Here is a 25705-nt window from a genome sequence, read left to right on the forward strand (position 1 = left end):
ACAAATTAATAAAATATTAACATGAAATAAGGAAAGAAAGCCCACGTTTTGTTTTACTCTCGTTTACTTTTTCTTTTTTTCTTGACAAATTCATAAACGAAGGATTGCTGTATCATCAGATTTCCAAAAATAAATTGGTTATTATTTGCCATTGTTAAACGACAAATATTTCTTTCTTTTTATTCTTGTTTTACATTCCAAAAAAAAAAAAAAAAAAAAAGAAGAAGCTCAAATATATTTATATATATAACTTTTTTCCTTTTTTCTTTTTTTTTTTTTTTTTTTTTTTTTTCTACTCTAATTATCCATTTGCCTTTTTAAATAAGTATAACATACAGTTCTAAGATGTTTGTTGGAAATAGTTCGTTTTGACCATCAAAGAAAATAGGTCCAGAGACAAGTAAAAACAAATTACAAGGCATTATGGCTAAAAGACCATTGGGTTTAGGTAAATCAGCACAACAAAAAATAAAAAAACAAAAAGCGCAAGCTACCAATGACAATACTTCAACAGCAGATGAACCTACTCAGATTCAAATCCAATTAGATTCAAATGCAGATTTAGATGATGAATTAACACAACTAAATGGGTTGTGGAATTCTTATGTTGATTCCGAAAGAGACGACGAATTAATTTTAAATGGTATTATCCATGAATGTGATAGATTATTACGTTCTGAACAACAAAAGGAAAAAAAGAGCGATACTAAGCCTATAGTATTAACCGATATCTTTCATTCTATATACGCATTGGCCTTGAGTGAATTGACTATCTTCAAGTCCGAAGAAGACGACGAAAAGAAAAGATTCAAATTAATTGCTGATTTCTTTGATTCAGCTCTAGAAAGAGTTCAATTAGGTTTAGAAAAATATCCCGATTCATCATTGTTGAGATTGACGGAAAGTAAAATTATTTTCCAAAGAATACCATTAGAATACATTGCTCAGCTGAACACCGGTTCCAAAAATAAAAAAACTATTCCAGACATAAAAAAGCTTTTAAAACGTGGGGAACAGGTATTCGATATTGATAATATTGAACCAAAATACTTTGATCTTGCCTTTCAAATCTTGCAAAGTTTTAATGATTGTTTGGACATTATTGAGAATTTCGGTCACGAATCTGAAATAGAGGAAGGTTTGGATAGTGATGTGGATGAAGATTTAGAAGAGATTGAATTGGATGAATCACATCCTTTGTATGAGGTTAAGAAACAACTGGATGAACACTATCAATGGTTGCGTGAAAAACTGGAACAATTATTTTTGAAAATAGAAAAAGAACTTGAAAAGGAAACAGAAGAAAAGGATGATAGAGAAAAAATTACATCTTTATACGCCTCTGTTGCCAAGACCATCGGTGAATTATATTTGAAAGCTGCAGAAATTTACTCTCACATCTTTACTGCATTGGCATATGAAGATGATGCACCAAAGGATATTGATGGTTTTGACTTGAAAACTTCTCAAAAAAAGGCTTTGGAACTTACCAGTAAAGCAGTGAATTACTTTGAAAAGGCTGTTAAAAAGGATGATCCGCAAACTTGGGTTGATCACGCTGAAGCTATAATTGACTTGGGTAATTTATATGATTACAAATCTGAAGACCAAGAAAGTTCATACGCTAAGGCTGAAAGTTTGTTGGAAAAAGCTAACAAAGCTACGAACGGCAAATATAAAGACGTTTTAGATAAGTTGTTGAGTAACGATGATGATGAGTGAATAAGTGAGACATGGATATTTAGATTAATCATTATTTACGTAACTAATCATCAGTTTATACGTGTATGAATTTTTTTATTTATTTATTTTTTTATTTATTTTTTTTTTTTTTTTGTTTTTTTTTAGTTTAAACTTGGAATTGTAAATAAAATTCATACTTGATTTTAATCAAAGTCTTTCAATCTTTAAAGTCTATGAATTATATGTAATATTTTATCATATTGTTGGGGAAATAATTCCAAATAACACTTTGAATATAAAGAAAAAGTGCTAAGCTCAAAGGAAAATTATATATATATATTTTTTTTTTCAAACGTGCGCAATTTCTTTATAAAAACAAATTGAATTTTTTTTTTTTTTTTTTTTTTTTCTTTCTTCCCCTCCTTCTCATAACAAGCATTTTAATCTTTTATTTAACAAGGAATGTAAAATGAAGAGCCATAAAAAAAGGCAAAGAAATTGACCAAATAGGTACTAATTAAAAAGGTATAATTACAAAAATGTCAAATCCAACAGCAGCGGCAGCAGTTTCTTCTGCATCAGCATCTTCCGCTTCTTTTAATATTCCACAAATTAATAAACCATTAAAAGCACTAGGTGATGACATATGGACTAATAAAACGGCAAAAATTAATGCAGAATTATTTACTTTAACTTATGGCTCAATTGTAGCACAATTATGTCATGATTACAAACGTGATTTTAAAAGAGTAAATGAAAAATTATTTCAAATGGGATACAATATTGGGAACAGAATAATTGAAGATTTCTTGGCTAGAACTGCATTACCAAGGTGTTATACTTTAGAGACTATGGGTGAAGTTCTAAGTAAAGTGGCATTTAAAATTTTTTTAAACATTACACCCAAATATAAAATATCCAATAATAATAATGACTTAATTCTAACATTGGGGGAAAATCCCTTAAGTGATTTTGTAGAATTACCTTCAGATGCAATGAAAGATTTATGGTATTCTAACATTTTATGTGGTGTTCTAAAAGGTGCTTTGGAAATGGTTCAGTTAGATTGTCAAGTTGAATTCCTAAGTGATATGCTGAGAGGAGATTCAAGCACAGAAATTAGAATATTTTCATTGAAATTGTTAAAGGATGAAATACCTGCTGGTGAAGATTAAAAATTGTGAAGGATAAAAATAAGAATAAATAAAGATATTATATTATATAATGCATGTTTTTTTTTTTTTTTTTGTACTTTAAAAAGAAAACGTGGAGGGAAGGGATACCTTTTAATTATTTACAGAATACATGACATGTTTTTATTTTTTATAAAAAATAAAAAAGAAAAAAAAAAAAAAAATTCTATTTAATAGACACAACAAATTAACGCAACCTTATATATTTATTTCTTGTCTCTTTTACGTGATTCTCTAACAATGTCTGAGATTTTTGAAACACCAGATGACTTACCTTCATTGACATCATCGACGGACATATTTTCTACTTCAAATTTTTCATTATGAGCAACATCAAGAACATCATCCAAGCTATCATCTTTGTATGATTTTTCGCTATGAATAGAACTGACACAGGAATTGCTTCTACTGTGCGGATTAGATAAAATACTTGAGTTGATACTAGAAGAACGACTTCTACCTCTTAAACGATGATGCTCTTCCAAGTGCTTTTCCAATTCGGTAGTCATTTTTTCATAATTAGGAAACACTGTAGGGCCTAAAGTGTCACAAACTGTACGCATTTCTTTACTTAAATTATCACGGAAAGATTTCAAATGTTGCAATTTCCAATTAGGATAAACTAAACAAACCAATAGAGGTGGCAATGATTTAAAGACATCCATACCTCTTTCCCCAGTTCGGAAACTAACCCATGTAGTGAAAACTAATACAATATAAGCAAAAATAAAATTCAAAACAGAGCAGCTACCAAAAGGTTTCATCGATTCAGGTCCAAATTTAATAAATAAAACTGAATAAGTTATGTATAAAATGGGAGCCATAGCTAAAGCAACAACCAATTTCCAAGTGGCTAATAAATCAGTACCTTTGATTTTAACGACACTCTTTTTTAGACCCTCTAGTGCCTTTTTTTTGGAATAAATACTAGCGGTGAGGAAAATTGGAGAAAATAAGATACTTCCCGGTAGAGCTAATGCGACCATAATAAACAAAATGGCTAGTCTAGTCACCAACTTAAAAAGAGATTGAACAGCACTTAATTCAGTAATGATATCGATTTGGTAGTCCTTCAAGCCTGCCTGTGATAATTCCTTATTATATTCCTTGACTTGTTCTTTTAATCGAATAATCCTTTCATCATCTTTGTATTTGGTATATCCCTTCATCAATCTTCTATTAATCTCAACATTTAAACTAATATCATCGGTGGTGTTCCTAAAAAGTAACCTTCTAGCAGTTTGGATGACCATTAAAGTATCAAAATCTGGCGCATTAACCGTAACTGAATATAATGCAGTTTCTAGTATTTTCAATAGTTCTGAAACAGTATCATAGGGGTTCGCAACGTATTTTGTACCCCAATTATCATGGTCTACAACAATTGGTTTACCAAATTCTAAAACGGCTCTTGATCTAAATTTGTCTCTGTGAAAATAGTTTAGCCCACATGGAACAACATGCACTTTCATGGTAGGATCCGCAGCGCTAGCACCTAATGCCATAATAGACACACCAGCCTTAACTGGCAACAAAGAGGGACGGTCATGAGAGCCCCCCTCCGGGAAAATACCTATGCAACCTTTAGAATCTAAATGGTTAAACACGTTTTGGAAAACCTTGCTATTATTAATTTTTGGGGCATATTTGAAACTTGTTGGTTCCATTATTGGAGATTTAAATTGCTTGGCCAAAATTAAAGTAGATTTGTCTACAATTTCCTTAATTTGACAATTACCCTTCATACTGATACCAAGTAGCCCTTTAACCATAAAATGTTTAAAACAATCGAAATCTTCATTGCTGTCGTCGCTAATTATTTTAAATTTTGCTACTGGATCATCTTCATTCAATACCTGGACAATCTTGACATTTGGTACAACCTTTAAATAGTCTTGGGCTCTTGGAACTGGAATTCCACCAGTCATTTTGCTAAATAAAGAAATAAATCTTCTTTTAAAGCTACTAGCAGCAATGACAAAGCAAGTTTGTCTACCACTAACATTGCGGACTCTAGACATAACTATACCACCATCAATAAATTGGTTAGCGTGTGGAGCACACATAATAATGGTGGGAACACCCTTGGGTGGTATGTATTGTTCGCCTCTGATGAAAATTTCCCTGAAAAATATGGCAAATAAAATATTAAAGCAAAAAATGGCTACATCATAAAGCCAAGTCTTTATGGTGAATGTGTACCCGTTATAATCATTAAGATAACTTTTATCTATCTTTGGAATATGTTCTGATTTTTTCAAAGGCGGAGTAGGTCTTGAATCTGGTAGTGATTCTTTTTGTTTTTTTTCAGAAGATACAGACGACATTTTTGATATGTTTTAAGTGATTAGTAAATTTTTTTTTTTTTTTTAAGTTGAAAGATAATGTTTTATCGGGCTGAGCAAGAAGTGTAAGAAAAATAAGAACCAAATATGTGGTTTATTTGCGCTTCAAATTTAAAAGATGAAGTTTTCTCCTGTTTTTTTTTTTTTTTTGTTTTTAGTACAAAAAGGAATTGAAAACTAAGGGGCGAAAAAAAGAAAAAAAGAGGGATGGGTTTCGGAGTCCGGGGGTTTAAAATCTCAGTGGCTAAAAAAAATAAAGAATAATCGGGGCTTTGCGCATAGTACTGGCCAGCAGAGAGTTTACTGGGTCATGTTGCAATAGTATGAAATTTGCACCTAACTTAAAAACTTTTGTCTTATAAATTGCGCAAAGTGGACAAATAGATGAGTTTATTTGTTTTCCATTACGCAATTTTTAATATTTCTTTAGATCCAGTTTGTAAAGTTACCGTCAAATAACCCAAACACCGTAACAAACAATTTTTGTATAAAATATTGGAAAAATTACAGCACCGCTTTGAACGGCTTTTATTCCAATTTAGATCCTGATAATTAATTAATATTATTAATTAATAACGAAAATCATTATATACGCCTTATTCAACTTTTTTAAATAATCTTTTTTTTTCCTTTCATATAAATAAAAAGAAAAAATTCAATAAAAATAGGAAAAAAAAAAAAAAAAAAAAAAAAAAATTCTACATCATAGAATTTAAAACCCTTTGTTTCTCTCCTTCTTTTTCCTTCTTTTTCCTATTTTTTTTTTAATTAAAAAGAATATAATCGAGTTGAAAATGTAAATTACTAACAAAAAAAAAAAAAAAAAAAAAAAAATTCAGTAAAAAAAAAGAAAAAAAAAAACCAATAATAAAAATACCTCTTGATGATATTACCCCCAACTATTACATCCTTGCATGTACCAACCATCCAAGATGTGCAGCTAAAATTAAACCAGCATTTAATTCCTGCAGAAGACTCTCTATATGGTGGTATGGTTCCGAATTTGCCATACAATATCACGATGGCAGTTGTGTTTGGTATACTATTTTTTTATCATACGGGTGTAGGTATTTACACAAAACAGTGGTGGTTCTTAGTTGCCTTTTTCTGCACCTGTATACTAGAATTATTAGGGTATTGTGGTAGAGCTAAGGGCTATTCTGATGTCATTGATATAGATATGTTTTTACTTCAGTTTATTTGTTTAACTATTGGTCCAGTTTTCACTATGGGTGGTATATACTACCAATTAGCCAAAATTATCAAAATTTATGGTAGGAGGTTTTCTAAAAAAATCAGTCCAATGATGTACTCTTATATTTTCATTTTCTCTGATATCGTCTCTCTAGTCATTCAAGCTGTTGGTGGTGGTATGGACGGTGAGGCTGTTACTAATAATACTTCTACGGTTGAAGGTACTCATGTATTTGTTGGAGGGTTGGCTGTTCAAGTTGCCTCAATGACCATTTTCCAGTTTTTTTGGTACAGATTATTATATTTCATCTTCATCAAGACTAGAATCAGATATGCTAAGGAGAAATTTGGTGCTGAAAGTGAAAAATTAGTTAAACCATGGAATTGGTTTAAATTAATTAGACGGATTCCTTTACGGGAACTGGAGCCATACTTTGATTCTGAATATGCTGCATTGAGAACCAGATCTGACCATAGAAGATGGGCTTTAGACTATTTCCCACTTGCTGTGTCTTTTGCTGTTATCTTTGTATACGTTCGTTGTATTTATAGAGTTGTTGAATTAGCTGAAGGTTGGAGCGGATACTTAATTACTCATGAATTTTACTTTATATTTTTAGATGGGTTAATGATGTCTTTGGCCACTGTTTTATTATGTGTCTTCCATCCTGGATTTGCCTTTGATGGTAAAAATGTCTCTGTTCCTATCAAGCAAATTAAATGGAAGAAAATGAGTTTCAGAAGGAAATCTAAAAAAAATGATACTGTCACTGACACAGATTCGGTTATTATAGAAAGAGAAACTACTAGTACTAGTAATGAGAGTAACAATTTTACCAACTCTAAAGCTGAAATGCAACCAACCGATGAGACAAAAGACATGCTTGAGGAAAGTGTGCAATACCATAATGTTAGTATTGTTGGTAATAAAGATATGGACAGTGATAAAGATAATATCAATAGTAAGGAATTTACTAGTGGTTTATAAAACAGTCCAAAGAAATGATGGTGTCCATTAAGGTCTAGCTTTTCTCCCTTTCTTTTTTTTCCCTCTTTTAAGTTTAAATGTACGCAAACTTATACATACATGACATTCGAAAATATATACACATGCAACTTTTAAGTACTGTGTTAATTGAAAACAAAAAAGGTACTTTTTTCTTACTTACTGTTATATTTGTTTTTATTTTATTTTATTTTTTTTTTTATTTTTTAAATAGATTATTGATAAAGATAAGGCTTAACTAAAATAAGTATTTACATTTTAAAAAGTTGTCAGAAGAAAAAAAAAAAGAAAAAAAGTTTTTTTCTTGTTAGTTTTTTGTGGTATTCATAGTAATAAGCTTAAACACATTTGTTAATTTAGGTTACTTGTTAATTAGTGCTTAAATATGAACAAAAACTTAATACAGAGTGCTTATTAAATGAGTATTGCTTATACCGTATATTAAAAGTTGGCTGTTAAAATTTAAGTTTAGTTAGAATATTTTAAAAGCCTATCTATTTTATGTACGGCATGTAACATGCGGCCTTCTGCTCTGCCTTGTTTTTCCTTTTTTACTCTCTGAAAAACTTTTATTGTTGTTTTAATTTTAATTCTAAGACAAATTATGCGAGACGCTTTTAAATTATCACATGCTTCTCAGAAAACCTTGTACCAATTAGATTACTATACGGCTAAAAATAAACGACAACGAAAAGTTACGATAAACACATTTTTTTCCCCCTTTCTTTTTTATTTCCTCTTATAAATCAGGCCTAGCTAAGATTATCGTATGGGTATATATGTATAATGGACATCTAAATATAACATTTATCCTTCATAAATAAATATATATATATATATATATACATACATATTTATGTGCATAAGAAAAAGGTAAAAAAAAAAAAAATTAACTAATAAATGGGAGATATTTGAGTATAAGAGAATTTTACAAAACCAAAATAAAAATACATCAACATTAAACCTAAAAAGATGATGAGTAATCAATATTTGCCATAACTTTGTGATCTGGATAATAAATAACAAGAGAAAAAAAAAAGATTAACTTCATTTAGAAATTATTTAATGACCCCCCCATCCATCATGTTTGTATAAAAGTGAGATTCGAGTATTGGTACATTTATGTGTAGCAGAAAGGTGATTGTTTTTACCCATTACACTATCATCAATTTTTTTTTTTTTTCTTTTTTTTTACTCTTCAATTTTAAAGTTCTTCCCTCTCCTTTCTAAAGAATCAGCATTCGGTCAGCACGGTACACATACACGATATGTGTTCGGACTATAATACTTTTATTTACGCCTTTTTTTTTTTCCGCTCCACTAAGAGGCTTCGGCTTCGGCATTTTTATTTTACTCTTTATTTGCTCTCATTCCTAGCGCGCACTACCAAAATTTAAAAAATTAAAATAACCAGATATATATATATATATATATTGGTTATTTCTGTGTGCACTGATACACAATGACAAGCAAACAAGTCAGAATAAAAAAAAAAAAAAAGGGGGATCTGATTAGTTTTACGCGGAAGAGTTTTTTTTTTTAATATTTGTTTATTTTTTTTGACAGGAAAATACACGCTCGGTAGGAAAAGTCGACAAAAATATGCCATTAAGAAAATTATGCAGAACAGTTAACCATAATATTTTCATAATGCGTGATTTTTTTTTTTTTTTTCTCAGGTATAATTTTTCATAAAATATGGCACACACTAAACAACGTAATTTATGTCTAAAATAGGGATCTCGATAACACTAAAAATTACATTACTAGTTTCATTATTCATTTATTTATCTGGATAAAAAAAAATGAACCTCTGTCATTTCATCAACTGTTTATATTTTAAAAAATGGGTACCAAACACGCTTATAAAGGAGTTATTGGTATTATATTGAAAGAAATTATCTAGTTTCATAAAGAAAAAAAACCCCCCAAAAACAAAATGAAAATTTCCGATAACTAAAGTATTATCATTTTTTCTCCTCAATATTTTACAAAAAACTATTCTGGTTATAGTAATTCAATATGTGATTATATATATACACACATATATTATCGATACTTTATTATTTTTAGAATTACTTCGGATATTACAACAATTTTCATAAAAAGACATAAAAGAGCTACAACATAAATATAATTAGTTGCTGTTTTTTTTTATTCCTTTTTTTTTTTTTTGAATTTACTCCTTTGCATTCTTCAAAAGTTTTTTTCTTTTCTTTTTTCTCTATTTTTTTCAAAATTTTAATTCCAGTAGAAGTAGAATTTTTTTTGGTTTCCAGGGGAGAGAATAAACTGTTCAAAAATAACAAGAAATAACAGTTAGAAGTCTAAAGTATTTTCGATAATAGCAATATAGTTAGTTGATAACTACAATAATAATAAAAAATAATAAAATGTTACTGGATCTGGATTCGATACAGGCTAGGAGCCATATACCACAATACTTAATTCCAGCCGCGGATTCATATTACAATGGTATGGTCCCTAGTTTAAGATTTAACACCACTATGGTTGTTATTTTTGGTATATTTATTATATATCACACAGCAGTGGGGATCTATACCAAGCAATGGTGGTTTATGGTTGCATTCTTTTGTGCAGCTGCATTAGAATTTATGGGTTATATAGGTAGAATCCTTAGTCACTCAGATGTTCAAAATGAAAATGATTTTTTGATGCAAATTATTTGTTTGACCATTGCACCTGTTTTCACTATGGGTGGTATATATTACCAGCTGGCAAAAATCATCAAGATTTATGGTAGAAGGTTTTCTAAAAAAATCGGTCCAATGATGTACTCTTATATTTTCATTTTCTCTGATATTGCTTCATTAGTCATACAGGCCGTCGGTGGTGGTATCGCTGGTGAGGCTGTTGATTTGAATGAATCTACTGCACAAGGTGATCATATCTTTGTTGCAGGGTTGGCCGTTCAAGTTGCTTCAATGTCTGTTTTCCAATTTTTTTGGTACAGATTGGTATATTTTATGTTCATCAAGACTAGAATCAGATATGCTAAGGAGAAATTTGGTGCAGAAGGTGAAAAATTAGCTAAGCCATTGAATTGGTTTAAATTAATTAAACGGATTCCTCTACGGGAGTTGGAGCCATACTTTGATTCTGAATATGCTGCATTAAGAACCAGATCTGGCGACAGGAGATGGGCTTTAGACTATTTCCCATTTGCTTTGTCTTTTGCTGTTATCTTTGTATACGTTCGTTGTATTTATAGAGTTGTTGAGTTGGCCGAAGGTTGGGAAGGGTATTTAATTACCCACGAAATGTATTTTGTGTTTTTAGATGGGTTGATGATGACGTTGTGTAATTTGGTTTTGGCTGTTGCCCACCCAGGATTTGCATTTGATGGTGTTCATACCTCTATTAAGATTAAGAGCTTTTCGTTTAAGAAAAACAAGAAAAACAATAACGATGTTGATGAACAAGATTATGAAGATGGGCTTCCAAATGAATACGACGAGAACACGGATTACGTTAATGACAGTAATAACAACAATATTCCTAACAATATGAATAGCAGTAGTGGGGGTGAGGAAGATGAAAAAAATTACTTAAACACGGAGCCAGTTACCTCTTTGGAGAATTCAAAAAATAAACAGAGTTTGAAAGATAAAATGAAGTTCTGGTGATACTCATCGAAATAATAATGATGTTATATGAATATTTTGGAGATTTTCCCACCATAGTACTTGTAATTTTTTTTTCTCACCCCCCACTTTCCTTCTTTTTATTTGGGTGATAATTGCTCTACATTTTCCTTCCTTGAGCAAATTTAATGTTTAATTTATCTATTCAGCAACATTTTTTTTTTGTGCTTTATTAGGTTTGATTTCATTTTTTTTTTCATTTTTTTTTCAATTTTTCTTCTTCCTCTTTATCCATTTTACAAAGTGAATGGACAATATTGTATTGTTATTCAAGAAGTAGAAGAAATTTAGTCTTTTGCTGCTGCCAAATTCAATATAAGCTATTATTTTTCTTTTATTTCCGCTGCGGTTAGGAGCAAATCATGTGACACAGAATAAACCAAAGCATTGTATATCACACTATATTATACTATCGATTTTGTCATTAACGATTTTAACGCACACTTTTAATTTTTTTTTTTATTTATTTATTTTTCAATTGAAATATATACATGGTATATATATATATATATATATATATATGCATATATATGTTTTCTAATGAGTGTTATATATATCTAGTTAATTGCTTGGTTGTGAGCAACTATTAATTTTTTTTTTTTTTTTTGTCAAAGAGGGTATTTTGAGTTAATGATGATGTAAATTCTTTTCTTTTTTAAAATTTGTTTTGATTACAAAATTCATACATAAACGAAAGTAAACCACGTTTCTTTTTTTTTTTTTTTTTTTTATCTTTTTTTCTCTCTTTTTTCTTTCTCTTTTTTTATTTTATTTTATTATGCCTAATTACATATATATATATATTATTTTTTTTCTCCCTATTCTTTCTTTAGGTTTCCACTATTTCTTCTTGCAACTTCTCTTCGAACTTAATAGTTGTTTAATCTTGCCCCCCTCAACCACTTGCTTTATTTCGCAGTCTTTTTGTTATCCACATAAAAAGTTGGAAAACGAGTATATTAATTAAAATATATATACACACATACCTATATATATATATATATATATATATTTATTTATCTGTGTAAGGAAATAAAACAGGTCTTATTCTATTAGTGTTATCCGCATGAAGCGTGGAGCATAAATCAGACAAATAATAACAAAACTTTATCAACTAAAAATCACGCAACTATGGGTGTTCCTTCATTTTTCAGATGGCTATCTAGAAAATATCCTAAAATCATTTCACCGGTGATTGAACAAGATAGTACAACTGTTGATGATGGAAATGTTTATTCTTCAGAAAATCCTAATGGAGAACTAGATAACTTATACTTGGATATGAATGGTATTGTGCATCCATGTTCCCATCCAGAAAATAAACCACCACCAGAAAATGAAGACGAAATGTTGGTGGCTGTTTTTGAATATACAAACAGAGTATTGAACATGGCCAGACCAAGACGAATCTTAATGATTGCAGTTGATGGTGTTGCTCCTCGTGCTAAAATGAATCAACAACGTGCAAGAAGGTTTAGAAGTGCTAAAGATGCTGCATTAGAAAGAGAAAAATTAGAAATGGATTATATCAAAGAGGGCAAGAATTTAGATGATGCACTTCTGAAAAAAAAAAGTTGGGATAGCAATGCAATTACTCCTGGTACACCATTTATGGATAAGTTGGCACAAGGCTTGAGATATTGGATTAGTTTTAAATTAAGTACTGATCCTGGTTGGGAGAATTTACAGGTTATTATTAGCGATGCTACAGTTCCAGGGGAAGGGGAGCATAAAATCATGAATTTTATTAGGTCGCAGAGACAAGATCCAGAATATAATCCTAATACTACACATTGTATTTATGGCTTAGATGCAGATTTAATTTTTTTGGGATTGGCCACCCATGAACCACATTTTAAAATTTTAAGGGAAGATGTATTTGAACAGACCATTAATAGAAAACACGGTAGCAATAATAGCAGGTACGATAAGCGTAGAGAACTGACTGAGGAAGAAAAGAAGGAGTTACAAGAAAAGGACAAAAAAAAACCTTTTTTATGGTTACATATATCTGTATTAAGAGAATATTTGAAAGAAGAGCTATTTGTACCTGGTTTAAGTATAGAATTTGATTTAGAAAGGTCTATTGATGATTGGGTTTTCATGTGTTTTTTCTGTGGTAACGATTTTTTACCCCATTTACCAAGTTTAGATGTTAGGGAAAGTTCAATTGATTTATTGGTAGAAATTTGGAAAACGGTATTACCCCAAACTAAGGGTTATATGTCTCTAGACGGAAGATTAAATTTATCCGGGGTAGAATTGTTGTTAAAAGGCTTGGGGACTAGAGAACCTGGTATATTTGTAGAAAAACGCCAACAGGAGTTAAGAAAATTGGAAAATGAACAGAGGAGGAAATTGTTGAACTTAAGGAGACAAGAGCAAAACAACTTAGGCTCCTTTGCCGACAACGGTGCTGTTAATCATGTGCGTAGCGAAACACCAATTAGTTCTGCGGGCAGTATTCACCTTACTGAGGAAAAAGAAGAAGAAAAGAAAAAAGAAGAAGAAGAAGAAGAAGAAGAACAAGAAGAAGAAGAACAAGAAGAAGAAGAACAAGAAGAAGAAGAACAAGAAGAAGAACAACAAGAAGAACAACAACAAGAAGAACAACAACAACAAGAAGAAGAAGATTCATATGATCCTACTCCGTCATCTAACATCAATGATATTAATAAGACCAATTTAACTGTAGCATCTAAATTCAAGGAGAAATTATTATTGAAACGTAAAAGATTAGTTATAGAAAAAGAATCTATCGCTACTACCACCGCTGGGAATTCGCACAAGATTATTAAGTTGGATAAATCACAAGAAGTATCATTAAATACATCTTCATCGGGACCTACAAGCGGTACTTATGATAGCAATTTAGCCGTCAAACTATACGAACCTGGGTATCATGATCGGTATTATATTACTAAATTTGGTTGCCCAAATAATAAAGAAGAAATTGCTGCATTAAGTAAAAAGGTAGTCAAAGCCTATGTTGAAGGGATTTCTTGGGTTCTCTTGTACTATTATCAAGGATGTGCATCATGGAACTGGTATTATCCATACCACTATGCACCATTTGCTAGTGATTTTATGAACATTGCTGGACTAGACATCAAATTTGAAAAGGGTGAACCATTTGCGCCCTTTGAACAGTTGATGAGTGTTTTGCCAGCTTCTTCGGGACACACGTTACCAAAAATTTTTAGACCCTTAATGAGTGAGTTAACTAGTCCTATAATTGATTTTTATCCCACCGAATTTCCAATTGATATGAATGGGAAAAAAATGTCATGGCAAGGAATTGCTTTATTACCATTCATTGAGGAGAAAAGATTACTGGAAACAGTCAGAAAAAAATATGCAGAATTGAGTAAGGAGGACTTGGCTAGAAATTCAAGAAAAAATGATATTTTGTTAATTAGTCACAAAAACATCAATTATAAAAAATTTGTTAAAACTTTATACCAAACTGAGTCTTCAGACAACGTCCGATTAAAAGTCACTGCATTTAAAAATAGAATCAGTGGAGAAGTTTCTGTTGTTGCGAATGATGGCGACGATGTAGGTAGATTCGACTTAAAGGGAGAGTTGACATGTCCAGTGAGTGGGGGATACCCCAATTTGAACAATTCAAAGTATTTAAAATTGACATACAAGATGCTAAATATTTATGATGATAAAAATAAGGCAGTAATATTGAATGGTTATATTCCACACAAACAGGTGTTGAATATACAGGATAAAAATAATATCAGATATGGGCAAGGCCATTCGCAGGGGAATAATAACAAGAGGAATAATGGATATTACAATTTCCAACGTAATTTCCACTTTACTATGCAGAACAATTTTGTTGAAACTGGACCATTTGGGAGCACTCAATACAAACCCCGTTTTGGAGGTTATAAATCCTTTGTAAGTAGTGAATTGGAGAAAAAATCTAACCAAGCCAATTTTCAAAACTATTATTACAATGATAACTACGATAACTATGGGAACAATAATGATACTTATTATGGGCGCAATTACAATAATAATTATAACAGCCATGGTGCGCGTAATTACGGTTACAATAATTACGGCAGTAATAATTACAATAATGGTTATAATAATAGTAAGGGCAGTAACCGAGGCATTAGACCTAACAGACAAGGTACGTTATGAATTAGCTGAGAGAGAATGTGTATATGGATGTTCTTTTCATATTAATATATATATATATTTTTCTTTTAATTTTTTTTATTTATTGATTCTTTTAATTTTTTTTTTTTCCTTTTGTAAAACATGAATTGAAGGAGTTTAAGAGAAGAAAAAAAAAAAAAAAAATTAACAATAGTAGTGATATTTTTTTTTTTGTTGTACAATGTTTTTCCTGACCTCACGCCACATATTTTCTCACCCCCACACTTTTTTTTTTTTTTTTTTTTTCTTTTTTTTTTTTTCGTTTTACGATTAAAATCACATTACACGGAGAAAACCTCCATAGAACAAAACATTCTATATAGAACCGAATTAGTCCGGGTTTTCTGCGTTTTTTTTATTATTAAAGAATTTAAAAAAAAAAAAAAAATATTTATCCGTAGGGAAAAAAATAAAAGATTTTCCTTTTTTTTTTTTTTTTTTTTTTTTTCTCTCGTTACTTTGAGTTTTTAATCTATTTTTGCTAACTATAAATTATTATAATCTCCTAGATGCGTGTATTTTATTTATTTAATCTTTTTTTTTTTTTTTTGATTATCTTTTAATTTTTAACAGTTTGTTTATTGTATTAGAGAAAAGAGAGGGGTGAGAATAAGACGTATAATTGGTATCTTATTTTATTTTTTCTCATCTAGTACGTAGGTCTCTTTACCATGCCTATGTTAATTATAATATACATATATTTTGTTCAAATTACATGATTTCATTGGACAGAATGAAAAAAGGTTAAGTGAGGATCAGTAATATACGTATACAATACTTTTATAAAGGCTAACAAGGATATCTAACTCAAACCATAATTTTTGGAATAGATAAACGGACACAATAATTTTAATTGGGTATTTAAAGAGCTGTGAGCAATAACGATCTACTAGATATATATCTTTTTTAAAACAGAATTAATTGTTAATGAACGGAATTAAATTATATTAAAAAAAAAAAAAAAAAAAGAAAAAAAAAAAAAAGTTTTTTCTCATAAAGAAGATAAATTAATTACTACAGTTGTTTATTTTTGATGAATATATTTATGCCGTAGTGTGACGCCTTTCTTAGTTATTCTTATTCTTTTTTATCACTGGCTTAACACAATTTAAGTAGTGAATAACTTATAATTTATCCGGGGGGTGGGTGTGCTGGTGGGGAGGAAAGAACAGGTGGTATTATAATTTAGTTATCGATACAAAAAAAAAAATGAATTTAAATTGCGTGACCTGAATAAACTAACAGTAATTCTACCAATAAAATATGAATATATGAATATATAAATATTTCATTATATAAAATTAGTATGTGGTGTACAGGTGCCTTGTATATGTATTATATGTAACTGTTACTAAAATAATAATAAAAAAAAAATATTTGGCAGAAATTTTGAAATTTGAACGATTAATTTTTTTTTTTTGTGTGGGTCAAAAATATAAAAAAAATAAAAAGTTTCTCCAGGTTTTTTTTTATTCCTTTGTTTTATTAATTAATTGAGTTGTTTTTGTTTTTATTATTTTTTTTTTTTCCTTCTTTTTCTTTCCCTAAGTTATTTTTTGTTTAATTTTTCCATTTTTTCAGTATTCCTTCTTGAATTTTTTTTTTTTTTTTTTTTTTTTTTTTTTTTCTTTCTTTTTCTTCTTGAAAGTTTTTTAAAGAAAAATTTTCTTAATACCTTCATAAATACTATTTACTACATTTTTTTCTCTCTCCTTTCTTTCTTAATTTGGTTGCTTTCGTTTTTTCCTTTAAAACAAGAGATATTAAAAAGGACTAAAGGATAAACCACAAGCAAGGAAAAACAAAACCAAAGATAGACCAATTAATACAAACACACACACACATATATATATATATGAATATATTTATCTAGAAAGCAACAAAAAGACAAATAATAAAAACATTAGTGTGTTGCTAGATTAAAAGCACATCATTCAATATATAAAATCAACAATGTTTGTTTCACCACCACCAGCAACTTCTTCTTCAAGACTATTTAGTAGTAGTGAAGGTTTAATAGCTAAAAAGAAATCGAATAATAACAATAACATAGTCAATAATATTGGACAACAAAGACAACAACGTTTAGATTCTATTTCTGAGAATAGTGTATTGGATAAATGGGATCAGAACAGTGGATGTGCCAGTAGTATCAATGGTTCTATTGGCTCCACTAATAGCAATGGAAGTGCCAAAGAAAAAGATTTCATCAATGCTCCACCAGAATATGCTAGTAGGGCTAGGGATGAAATTAGGAAAAGATTGTCTTCTCCTAATTTAAGTAATAATGGTGGTACTGATAATAATAGCAATCTACGGCGCATGAATAGCCATAGGAGTAGCAGAAGCACGAATAGCAGCAATCATAGCATGTTAAGTGATCAATCTAATATAGTGGCACCCAGTATTAAAAGTAATGCTTCTTCTAGTTTATTTTCTGTGGCACAATCAAGTATTTTATCGAGTGTGGATTCCTCGTCTTCAATTATTGGGTATAATAAACCACCCTTACTTATTTCATTACAGGAAGCATTACCTCAATCTTTTGTTGATATGTATTTTCCTGAGGTATTAATGGATCCATCCAACTTATTAAGCAATGGTAGACCCAAATTTACCAAAAGGGAATTATTGGATTGGGACTTAAATGATATAAGGAGCTTGTTAATAGTTGATAAATTACGTCCTGAATGGGGGAACCAAAAACCAATAATAGATTTCCCTGTGGGAAGTAACGGTGTCGCAGCAAACAAGCAATTCCCTAATTTTAGTATAACGGTGTTGCCTTTAGACAGTCCTGATGAGGTTATTATATCTACATTGGTTCAATCTGATTTATATATTGAACATAATTTAGATATAGAGTTTAAATTAATGAGTGCAAAGTACACTGTGCAAGCGGCAAGAAAAAGACACGAAAGTTTGCGCAATGGTGTAAAGGAGCCTATAATGTATTTGAGTAAGCCTGAATGGAGGAATATCATTGAGAACTATTTATTGAACATAGCTGTTGAAGCCCAATGCAGATTTGATTTTAAGAAGACATGCAATGAATATAAAAAATGGAAGATTGAGAGGAATAATAGTGTATTACACCGACCAGATATGCCGCCTCCATCGTTTATACCGCAAGCTGGTAATAAAAAGTCTGCTGGTAGTAATAACGGGACTTGTAGTTTGTTGAAAAGGGCATTGTTAAAAAACTCATTAAAATGTGGTAGCATGGACCTACCGCAAACTAATACCAATAATAATATGAATATGAATGTTAACAAGGTTTCACTAACCAAAGAGGAGAAGGGTATGATATGGCATCAAGTGCAAACTGATGTCTACCAAAGGTTAGGTTTGGATTGGAAACCAGATAATATGATCTAATGACTTTTAAAAAAAAAAATTTTTTTTTATTTTATTTTGCAGACACTTTTATTTCTTTTAATTTAATTTAATTTTTATTTCTTTTTCCCTTTTTCCCTTTTCCCTTTTTACTTTTTACTTTTTTTTTTTTTTTGATAGATATTATGTAATATAAATGATGTTTTTAATTTGACCTTATCTAATTTATTAATGATTTTTAACTAATGTATTTTTTTTTTTTTTGTAAATAACTTTTAGATGTCACTTGCTGTAATATGTCTCGAATGGTGCTTGTAAGAAAGAAATAAAACATAGCTCAAATTAAATGGCTAAATTTGTCTGTTGAAGAAAATTACCCGGTTATAACTTTATACTCAACAACAAAAAAAAAATATATATATATAAATGGCAAAACAATACAAAAGAAAAATTATGATGGAAAATCTTACTTTTTTTTCTTCATTTCTTTTGTTTTTAATTTGAAAAAAAAAAAAAAGAAAAAAAAAAAAATTACCATATTTTCATATATATATATATATATATATACACATATTCTTGGTATTATTGATAATATCAGTAGTAAATATAATAAAGAAAATACATAAACCAAAATGGCCACTATAGAAAAGGATACTCCAACTAAAAGTAACATTGATAAAAAAGATGCTGCGGATTTGTTAGCAGGACTAAATATTAACAAGGCCAAAACAGAAGAATCTAGCAGTACTAAACCTCCTGAAGAACAGCAGGATAAACAAGATACTCCAGTTGTAGATTCGAGCTTGGTTAAATCTGAGTACGAGGTTAAAGTCAAATTGGCCGATTTACAAGCAGACCCAAATTCTCCATTATACAGTGTTAAGAGTTTTGAAGAATTGGGGTTAAAGGCAGAATTACTAAAGGGGTTGTATGCTATGAAGTTTTCCAAGCCAAGTAAAATCCAAGAGAAAGCATTGCCATTGTTATTATCTACACCAAGTAAAAATATGATTGCTCAATCCCAAAGTGGTACTGGTAAAACAGCAGCTTTTTCATTGACCATGTTGAGTAAAGTTGATGAGTCTATTAAGCAACCACAATGTATATGTTTGGCACCATCCAGAGAGTTGGCTAGACAGACTTTGGAAGTGATTGTAGAAATGGGGAAATTTACCAAGATTAGTACGCAATTGATTGTTCCTGATTCTTACACTAAGAACAAGCATATTACTGAGCAAATAATAGTTGGTACCCCTGGGACTATTTTGGATTTGATTAGAAGAAAAATGATTTCTTTGAAAAACATAAAAGTTTTTGTTTTGGATGAGGCTGACAATATGTTGGAATTATCGAATTTAGGGGACCAATGTGTTAGGATTAAGAAATTGTTGCCTTCCAGTACTCAGTTGATTTTGTTTTCTGCAACATTTGATGACAAGGTTAGAGCATATGCGCATAAGGTAGTACCCAACGCTAACTCTTTAGAATTACAAAAAAATGAGGTTAACGTTAGTGCAATTAAACAATTGTACATTAAGTGTGGGAACGCTGAGGAAAAATTTGAAAAATTGAGTGAGTTGTACGGCTTATTGACTATTGGTTCATCGATTATTTTTGTAGCACAGAAGAAGACAGCAAATGAGCTATATTACAAGTTGAAAAACGAGGGCCACCAAGTTTCGATATTGCACGGTGACTTAGTTAGTACTGATAGAGACCAGTTGATCGATGACTTTAGAAATGGACGGAGTAAAGTGTTAATAACCACCAATGTGTTATCAAGAGGGATTGACATTCCAACGGTTTCTATGGTGGTTAATTACGATTTACCAACAATAACCACAACGACTAGGAATGGTGGTAAACAACAAAAGTGTGATCCGTCTACCTATATTCATAGGATTGGTAGAACTGGTAGATTTGGCAGAAAGGGGGTTGCTATATCGTTTGTTGTTGAGAACACAAAGGACATGGAAATATTGGGAAATATTCAGAAATATTTTGGCAACATTGAGATGACCGAATTGCCCACCGATGATTGGGATGAAGTTGAAAAGATAGTTAAAAAAGTGTTAAAGGAGTGAAAAGGCTATTTGTTTGTAGATGCTGGTTAGAATGGACCGCAGTGCTGTAGTTATTGTATATTTTATTTAATTAGTAAATAAAAATTGAGTAAATTTCGCCTGCGTGCGCGTTCAAAAAGGTTAACGTTTTTATTTTATTATTTTTTTAAATGAAATCCGAAAAAAAAAAAAAAAAAAAATATAAGTTATTTATTTGTTTATTGTTGGGTGTGCGATGTTTTCTGTGGGCGAGGAAGAGGGGAAGGGGTTGCAATAATAAAAAGAAACGCTGTGCTGACAATAAAAAAAAAAAGAATAAAAAAAAAAAAACACTCACAGTAAAAATAAAGAGGCGAAAACCCTATTTATTATTATTAGATAAACTTTGATTTGCTTTTAGTTTTGTTTTTACATTCTTATATAATCTCGTTGCTTCTTTCATCATTACACCTGTCTTATAATTTATTAATCTTTCCTATCCAGTATATATATACATCCGTTGTTGATTATATTCCAAGTTACTGATCTGTCAAACCAAAAACAAAAAAAAAAAAGGGCCAACTAAACTAAATAACAATCAACAATATGGATAGCACTAAAATATTTCAATTGATCATTGCCTTTTTTATTCCTCCTTTAGCTGTTTACATGGCTCGTGGTTGGGGTCAAGAATGTAAACTAAACCTTATTTTGACTATTTTGATTTTTATTCCAGGTATGTTACACGCTTTCTGGATCGTTATGAAAGATTAGGTTGTATAAATACTAAAGTAAGGCTTTGATTATAATAATAAATAATAATAATAATAATAACAACAACAATAATAACCATATTTACAAGAGAACAAAATAAATGTCAGAGATAATATGTATGATTTTTTATCTTTTTAATCGAATTGAAGTCACTTTAACCTAAATTTACATAATAGGTTTAAGATTTATATTCTAATACTGTACGCTTTATAATATCTGCTTTTGCTTTATTTTTATTTATTTATTTACTTTTATTTTTATTTTTATTTTTATCCATTTGTTTATTTTTATTTTTTTGTTTTTGATTTGTGTGTGCTTTTTTTGGAGTTTAGTTACAACAGTAATGATTGATACTTCCGGTTATAATATATAAGTTTAACCTTCGTATCTATCTTTTTTTTTATATTTATATATTTTAAAAATTAATTAACTGTTTATTTGTTTTATTTTATAATTTTACATGAGCACTGTTGTCATTTTTTTTTTTTTTTTTTTTTTTTTTTTTTTTTTTTTTTTTTAAGACACATTTGGCTGTTGTATAATAAAAATCAAAGTCATAATGCCCTCTACATGTCCATTCAAAATGATGAATTTTTTCTTTCTTTCTTTATTTAAAAAAGAGGAAATAAAATAATATAATTTACTTGTTAAATACTATTTAGATACACAACATTTTATATAAACAAGAGGATGAATCAATAACTAATAGTAGTAGGAGAATAGTTGATTCTAATTTCCATGATATATTCTATGACTAAAAAAAAACCTCCCCTGCTATTATAATAATTAAATCGAGCAGGTTCTACAACTGTGGAGCCATCATATCCATTAATGGACTTTGAATAAAAGCAACACCAGCACCGAAAAGGGCAACATTTACTAACACCGTCCAAGCTGGAGATTCTCTAAATAATTGAAATCTTGATTTGTTAGAATCGTTTTGTTTCTCTGAAGCAGAAGCATCTAAACCTGGGATCATAAATTGGGCAGCTGACATTGTGATTAATATATATTTATTTCTTTTTACTTCGATTTTTTCTTTACAAAAGGGAGAATTCTAAGATATTACAAGCATTGGTATAAATGGGATGTGTAATAACGTTGATAATAATAAAAAAAAAAGACAAGAAAAAAGACAAGAAAAGAAAAGAAAAAAAAAAAAGAAAAAAAAAAAAAAAAAAAAAAAAAGTTGGGAAAAAGTAGCCCGTTTCATTACCCGGTTACGAACAACTGGATACAAAGGCTACCACGTGATAAAAGTATCAGGAAAGGGGAAATAAAAAAGCAGATTAAAAAAGTTCTTTTGAATGCTGTGATTTGTAGCATCCGGATGTCCGAGTCCATGTAGCAAGAATAGCGACAATATATAGAAAGAAAGATAGATAGATACCGAAAAAGGGAAAGAGAAATAAAGGGGTAAATAAATAGATAACAATTATCGGTATATATAAATTCTATTTATACTATTTGATTTTTAATTTTGTTGTAGCGGCCTTTTTCCTTCTTTTTTTAGAAATGCTATTGAAGATCACTCTTTTAAAATATACCAATAAATCAAAAATATACAGTCCAACAAGCACATGTAAACTTATCTTCAAAATCGTATGAATTATTTTATGATAATAGCAATAGATTTGGTTCAACTGTAGGTATGTACAATATATCAGGTTTGATATTACATTAAATATTGCGTTTATCATTGTTGCACATATCCTTTATTTTATTTTTTATTTTTTCTTTTTCTTTTTTTTTATATTTATTATTTATTAATTCTACCGTTTTATATATATCCTTGTAATCTTCCCCTTTTATCGTTTTTTTTATTTTCCTTTTTCCTTTCCCTCAAGCCTATTCCATGTTATTTTATAAACGAGCAGGAAGGAAAGAAGGAAAAAAGAAAAGAAGAAAATAAAATAAAATAAAAATTAGTTAGACCCTATTATTCTTTAAGATTTAGATTAAAATTATATTAAAATTATAAAATTGTATTAAAACTATAGTAATATTATAGAAAAAAAAAAGAAAAAAAAGAAAAAAAAAAAGAAAAAAGTCATACGATATTATACTGGTATCAATTCATACACCAACAATACTAACTTCCAAAGTCCACACCCTACGAATATGTATTCTAACGGGTACTTTAACCTTAACGATGTTAATGCCATCCCCTCCATCAACTACTAATACGCCCCCTCCATCTTTCTTATAATATGAGCCAATGGGCAATTCAATTTCCAAATCATCTATTTCTATATTACCCCACCAGCACTTTCTAGCCGGCTTCTTCCAAAATAACAACAACTTGGGATTGATATCTGGCTTAGGCACTAAATCATATAAACTACGAATCTTGTAATGTGACCCACTATTGTTCCCCAATCTGGATTTAGATTTATTCCTAGATTGAGAACGTGATCTTACATTACTCAACTTATCAGCCCATCTACTCCTTCTCTTATTATTATTATTAGTACTGACACTAACATTACTTGTCGAGGGTGATAGATCTAACGACGAATTAGAAGTGGCCTGCGGACTCAGTAAAAACATACCACTTGTGTTTTGGATACTCGAAATCCTTTCTCGATAAGCCTTTTCTAATAAATCCCTATAATATTGAGTAGTCTCGTTTTTCAACCTAATCAAGGATAATGAAGAGATCACTGTTTTGCCCAGCTCTTGGGTTCTATTACCCCAATCGCAATGACGTTCCAACCCGCTACTACATAACATATCCATCAAATGCTGTTCAGCTACACCCAATTTACCACTTTTAACTCTATTACTACAATACAATCCGTCAAAAATAGATTGCTGTTTACTTAAATAACTGCCTGCAGCTATCTTCACTTGTTGCATAACTATATCCAACCCGCCCTTGATCTCTTTAATCAATGGAATACAGTAATAATCCAAATCTTCTCTTAAAAGTATAATACTGGGATTAAGGTGTAAAACATCCGTATTATCATTACTACTGTGCGGATGTTGATTATGTATGAGGCTACTGCCACTAATAGTCGAAGCCAAATGATGAAAAAAGCCCGTACTACCATTGCTGGTATTTGACGCACTAGGGTTACTTATGATATCAGGGTTATTAACAGCAGCTATTGCATTATTAATCCCATTAGAATATTTGTCGTAAATGCCAGGAACTGGATGTAGAACTAAATCTTCGGTAGCTTGGGTGTAGATGTCCATGATATATTCAAAACAAACATGGCTAAAATTGTACACATATACTTCATCGTTGGAAGTCAAGGAAGTAATAACCTGCCCATCCCTAGTCATAAATACACCGTTTGGAAATAAACATAATAGCAAAGACTCTGGTAACGCTAACAATTGTTCTCTAGTTATGTAATAGTGATGCTCTTCAATATTTAAATGTACAATAAGCTCGTCAACTGTGCTTGTGCTGTTACTGTGAGCAGCACGATTCATATGTATATCACCATCTTGATCGGCCATCTGTTGCAAATTATTTACTAGTGAAGTTGCGTTGTTGCCATCAGTACTAGCGTTTGCATTTGCATTTGCATTTGCATTTGAAGGTACTTGGGTTAAAATACTTTGTGCTTGTTGACTATTAACAGTATTAGTGCCGCCGCTACTGCTAGTCATATTGATATTTTTTTTTTTTTTTTTAATTCTTATTTCTGTTCTCTTTTTTTATGTTTTTTTATGTTTTCTTAATTTTTTGAATAAATAAAAGTATCAGATATGTGCTTTTTATTTTTAACTTTATTTTTATTTCTTTAATTATACATTGTATTAGTTAAGCTATTAAAAGTGCTTAGGACAATTTGCAACAGCAATTATCAAATTTATAATAAGTTTTTATTACGTTATATTTTTTTTTTTTTTTGAGTAAATTTCAAAACAAAAAAGGAAAAAAAAAAAAAAAAAAAAAGAAAAATTTTTTTTATCTATTTTTAAAAGGCTCAAAGGGGGTAGGTGGGTTGTGTACTGCAGCGGTTACTGACACAGGTTGCCTAGCACCACTTTGTAATTTTTTTGTTTTAAAAGGAAGGCAATCCCGTGCCATGAGCTATTTTCCATACCAGTTACAACTCCGTCTTGCACAAATCCGAAAAAGGAATCAACACCAACAAATCCGAACAAAAAAAACAAAAAAAATGCCCTAAAAACTTTGGTCAATAACAATTAAAAAAAAAAAAATAAGAATTTCCGTTTATATCAATCTCACTCTTTCAATCCCAAAAAAGAAAAAAAAATACTAATTACTTTCTTTATGGAAACCTTTTTTTTCTTCTCTTATTCA

General features: G+C 30.1%; 11 protein-coding genes across 11 annotated transcripts; 8 read left to right on the forward strand and 3 right to left on the reverse strand.

Moving 5' to 3' along the window:
* Window positions 1-423: 423 nt before the first annotated feature.
* On the forward strand, window positions 424-1722 carry ETT1 (Ett1p; the record flags this gene model as incomplete). Its single annotated transcript, XM_046077749.1, has 1 exon — window positions 424-1722. The coding sequence occupies one exon, from the start codon at window positions 424-426 to the stop codon at window positions 1720-1722; it is 1299 nt and encodes a 432-aa protein (XP_045934126.1).
* Window positions 1723-2222: 500 nt separating this feature from the next.
* BET3 (TRAPP complex core subunit BET3) lies at window positions 2223-2858 on the forward strand (the record flags this gene model as incomplete). Its single annotated transcript, XM_046077750.1, has 1 exon — window positions 2223-2858. One exon carries the CDS (start codon window positions 2223-2225, stop codon window positions 2856-2858), a length of 636 nt encoding a protein of 211 aa, XP_045934127.1.
* A 224-nt stretch (window positions 2859-3082) lies between these two features.
* On the reverse strand, window positions 3083-5203 carry GPT2 (bifunctional glycerol-3-phosphate/glycerone-phosphate O-acyltransferase GPT2; the record flags this gene model as incomplete). Its single annotated transcript, XM_046077751.1, has 1 exon — window positions 3083-5203. The coding sequence occupies one exon, from the start codon at window positions 5201-5203 to the stop codon at window positions 3083-3085; it is 2121 nt and encodes a 706-aa protein (XP_045934128.1).
* A 901-nt stretch (window positions 5204-6104) lies between these two features.
* On the forward strand, window positions 6105-7403 carry SCDLUD_003167 (RTA1 domain-containing protein; the record flags this gene model as incomplete). Its single annotated transcript, XM_046077752.1, has 1 exon — window positions 6105-7403. The coding sequence occupies one exon, from the start codon at window positions 6105-6107 to the stop codon at window positions 7401-7403; it is 1299 nt and encodes a 432-aa protein (XP_045934129.1).
* Window positions 7404-9814: 2411 nt separating this feature from the next.
* On the forward strand, window positions 9815-11068 carry SCDLUD_003168 (RTA1 domain-containing protein; the record flags this gene model as incomplete). The annotated part of the gene is made up of 1 exon (XM_046077753.1): window positions 9815-11068. The coding sequence occupies one exon, from the start codon at window positions 9815-9817 to the stop codon at window positions 11066-11068; it is 1254 nt and encodes a 417-aa protein (XP_045934130.1).
* A 1149-nt stretch (window positions 11069-12217) lies between these two features.
* Window positions 12218-15247, forward strand: RAT1 (ssRNA exonuclease RAT1; the record flags this gene model as incomplete). Its single annotated transcript, XM_046077754.1, has 1 exon — window positions 12218-15247. One exon carries the CDS (start codon window positions 12218-12220, stop codon window positions 15245-15247), a length of 3030 nt encoding a protein of 1009 aa, XP_045934131.1.
* A 1971-nt stretch (window positions 15248-17218) lies between these two features.
* Window positions 17219-18643, forward strand: STD1 (Std1p; the record flags this gene model as incomplete). Its single annotated transcript, XM_046081596.1, has 1 exon — window positions 17219-18643. The coding sequence occupies one exon, from the start codon at window positions 17219-17221 to the stop codon at window positions 18641-18643; it is 1425 nt and encodes a 474-aa protein (XP_045934132.1).
* A 590-nt stretch (window positions 18644-19233) lies between these two features.
* DBP5 (ATP-dependent RNA helicase DBP5) lies at window positions 19234-20685 on the forward strand (the record flags this gene model as incomplete). Its single annotated transcript, XM_046077755.1, has 1 exon — window positions 19234-20685. One exon carries the CDS (start codon window positions 19234-19236, stop codon window positions 20683-20685), a length of 1452 nt encoding a protein of 483 aa, XP_045934133.1.
* Window positions 20686-21249: 564 nt separating this feature from the next.
* On the forward strand, window positions 21250-21417 carry PMP3 (Pmp3p; the record flags this gene model as incomplete). The annotated part of the gene is made up of 1 exon (XM_046081423.1): window positions 21250-21417. The coding sequence occupies one exon, from the start codon at window positions 21250-21252 to the stop codon at window positions 21415-21417; it is 168 nt and encodes a 55-aa protein (XP_045934134.1).
* Window positions 21418-22219: 802 nt separating this feature from the next.
* On the reverse strand, window positions 22220-22414 carry TOM6 (Tom6p; the record flags this gene model as incomplete). Its single annotated transcript, XM_046081424.1, has 1 exon — window positions 22220-22414. One exon carries the CDS (start codon window positions 22412-22414, stop codon window positions 22220-22222), a length of 195 nt encoding a protein of 64 aa, XP_045934135.1.
* Window positions 22415-23493: 1079 nt separating this feature from the next.
* WHI2 (Whi2p) lies at window positions 23494-25044 on the reverse strand (the record flags this gene model as incomplete). Its single annotated transcript, XM_046077756.1, has 1 exon — window positions 23494-25044. One exon carries the CDS (start codon window positions 25042-25044, stop codon window positions 23494-23496), a length of 1551 nt encoding a protein of 516 aa, XP_045934136.1.
* Window positions 25045-25705: the final 661 nt, after the last annotated feature.

The sequence above is a fragment of the Saccharomycodes ludwigii genome, chromosome IV, assembly GCF_020623625.1.
Source record: "Saccharomycodes ludwigii strain NBRC 1722 chromosome IV, whole genome shotgun sequence".
Taxonomy (NCBI): Eukaryota; Fungi; Ascomycota; class Saccharomycetes; order Saccharomycodales; family Saccharomycodaceae; genus Saccharomycodes; species Saccharomycodes ludwigii.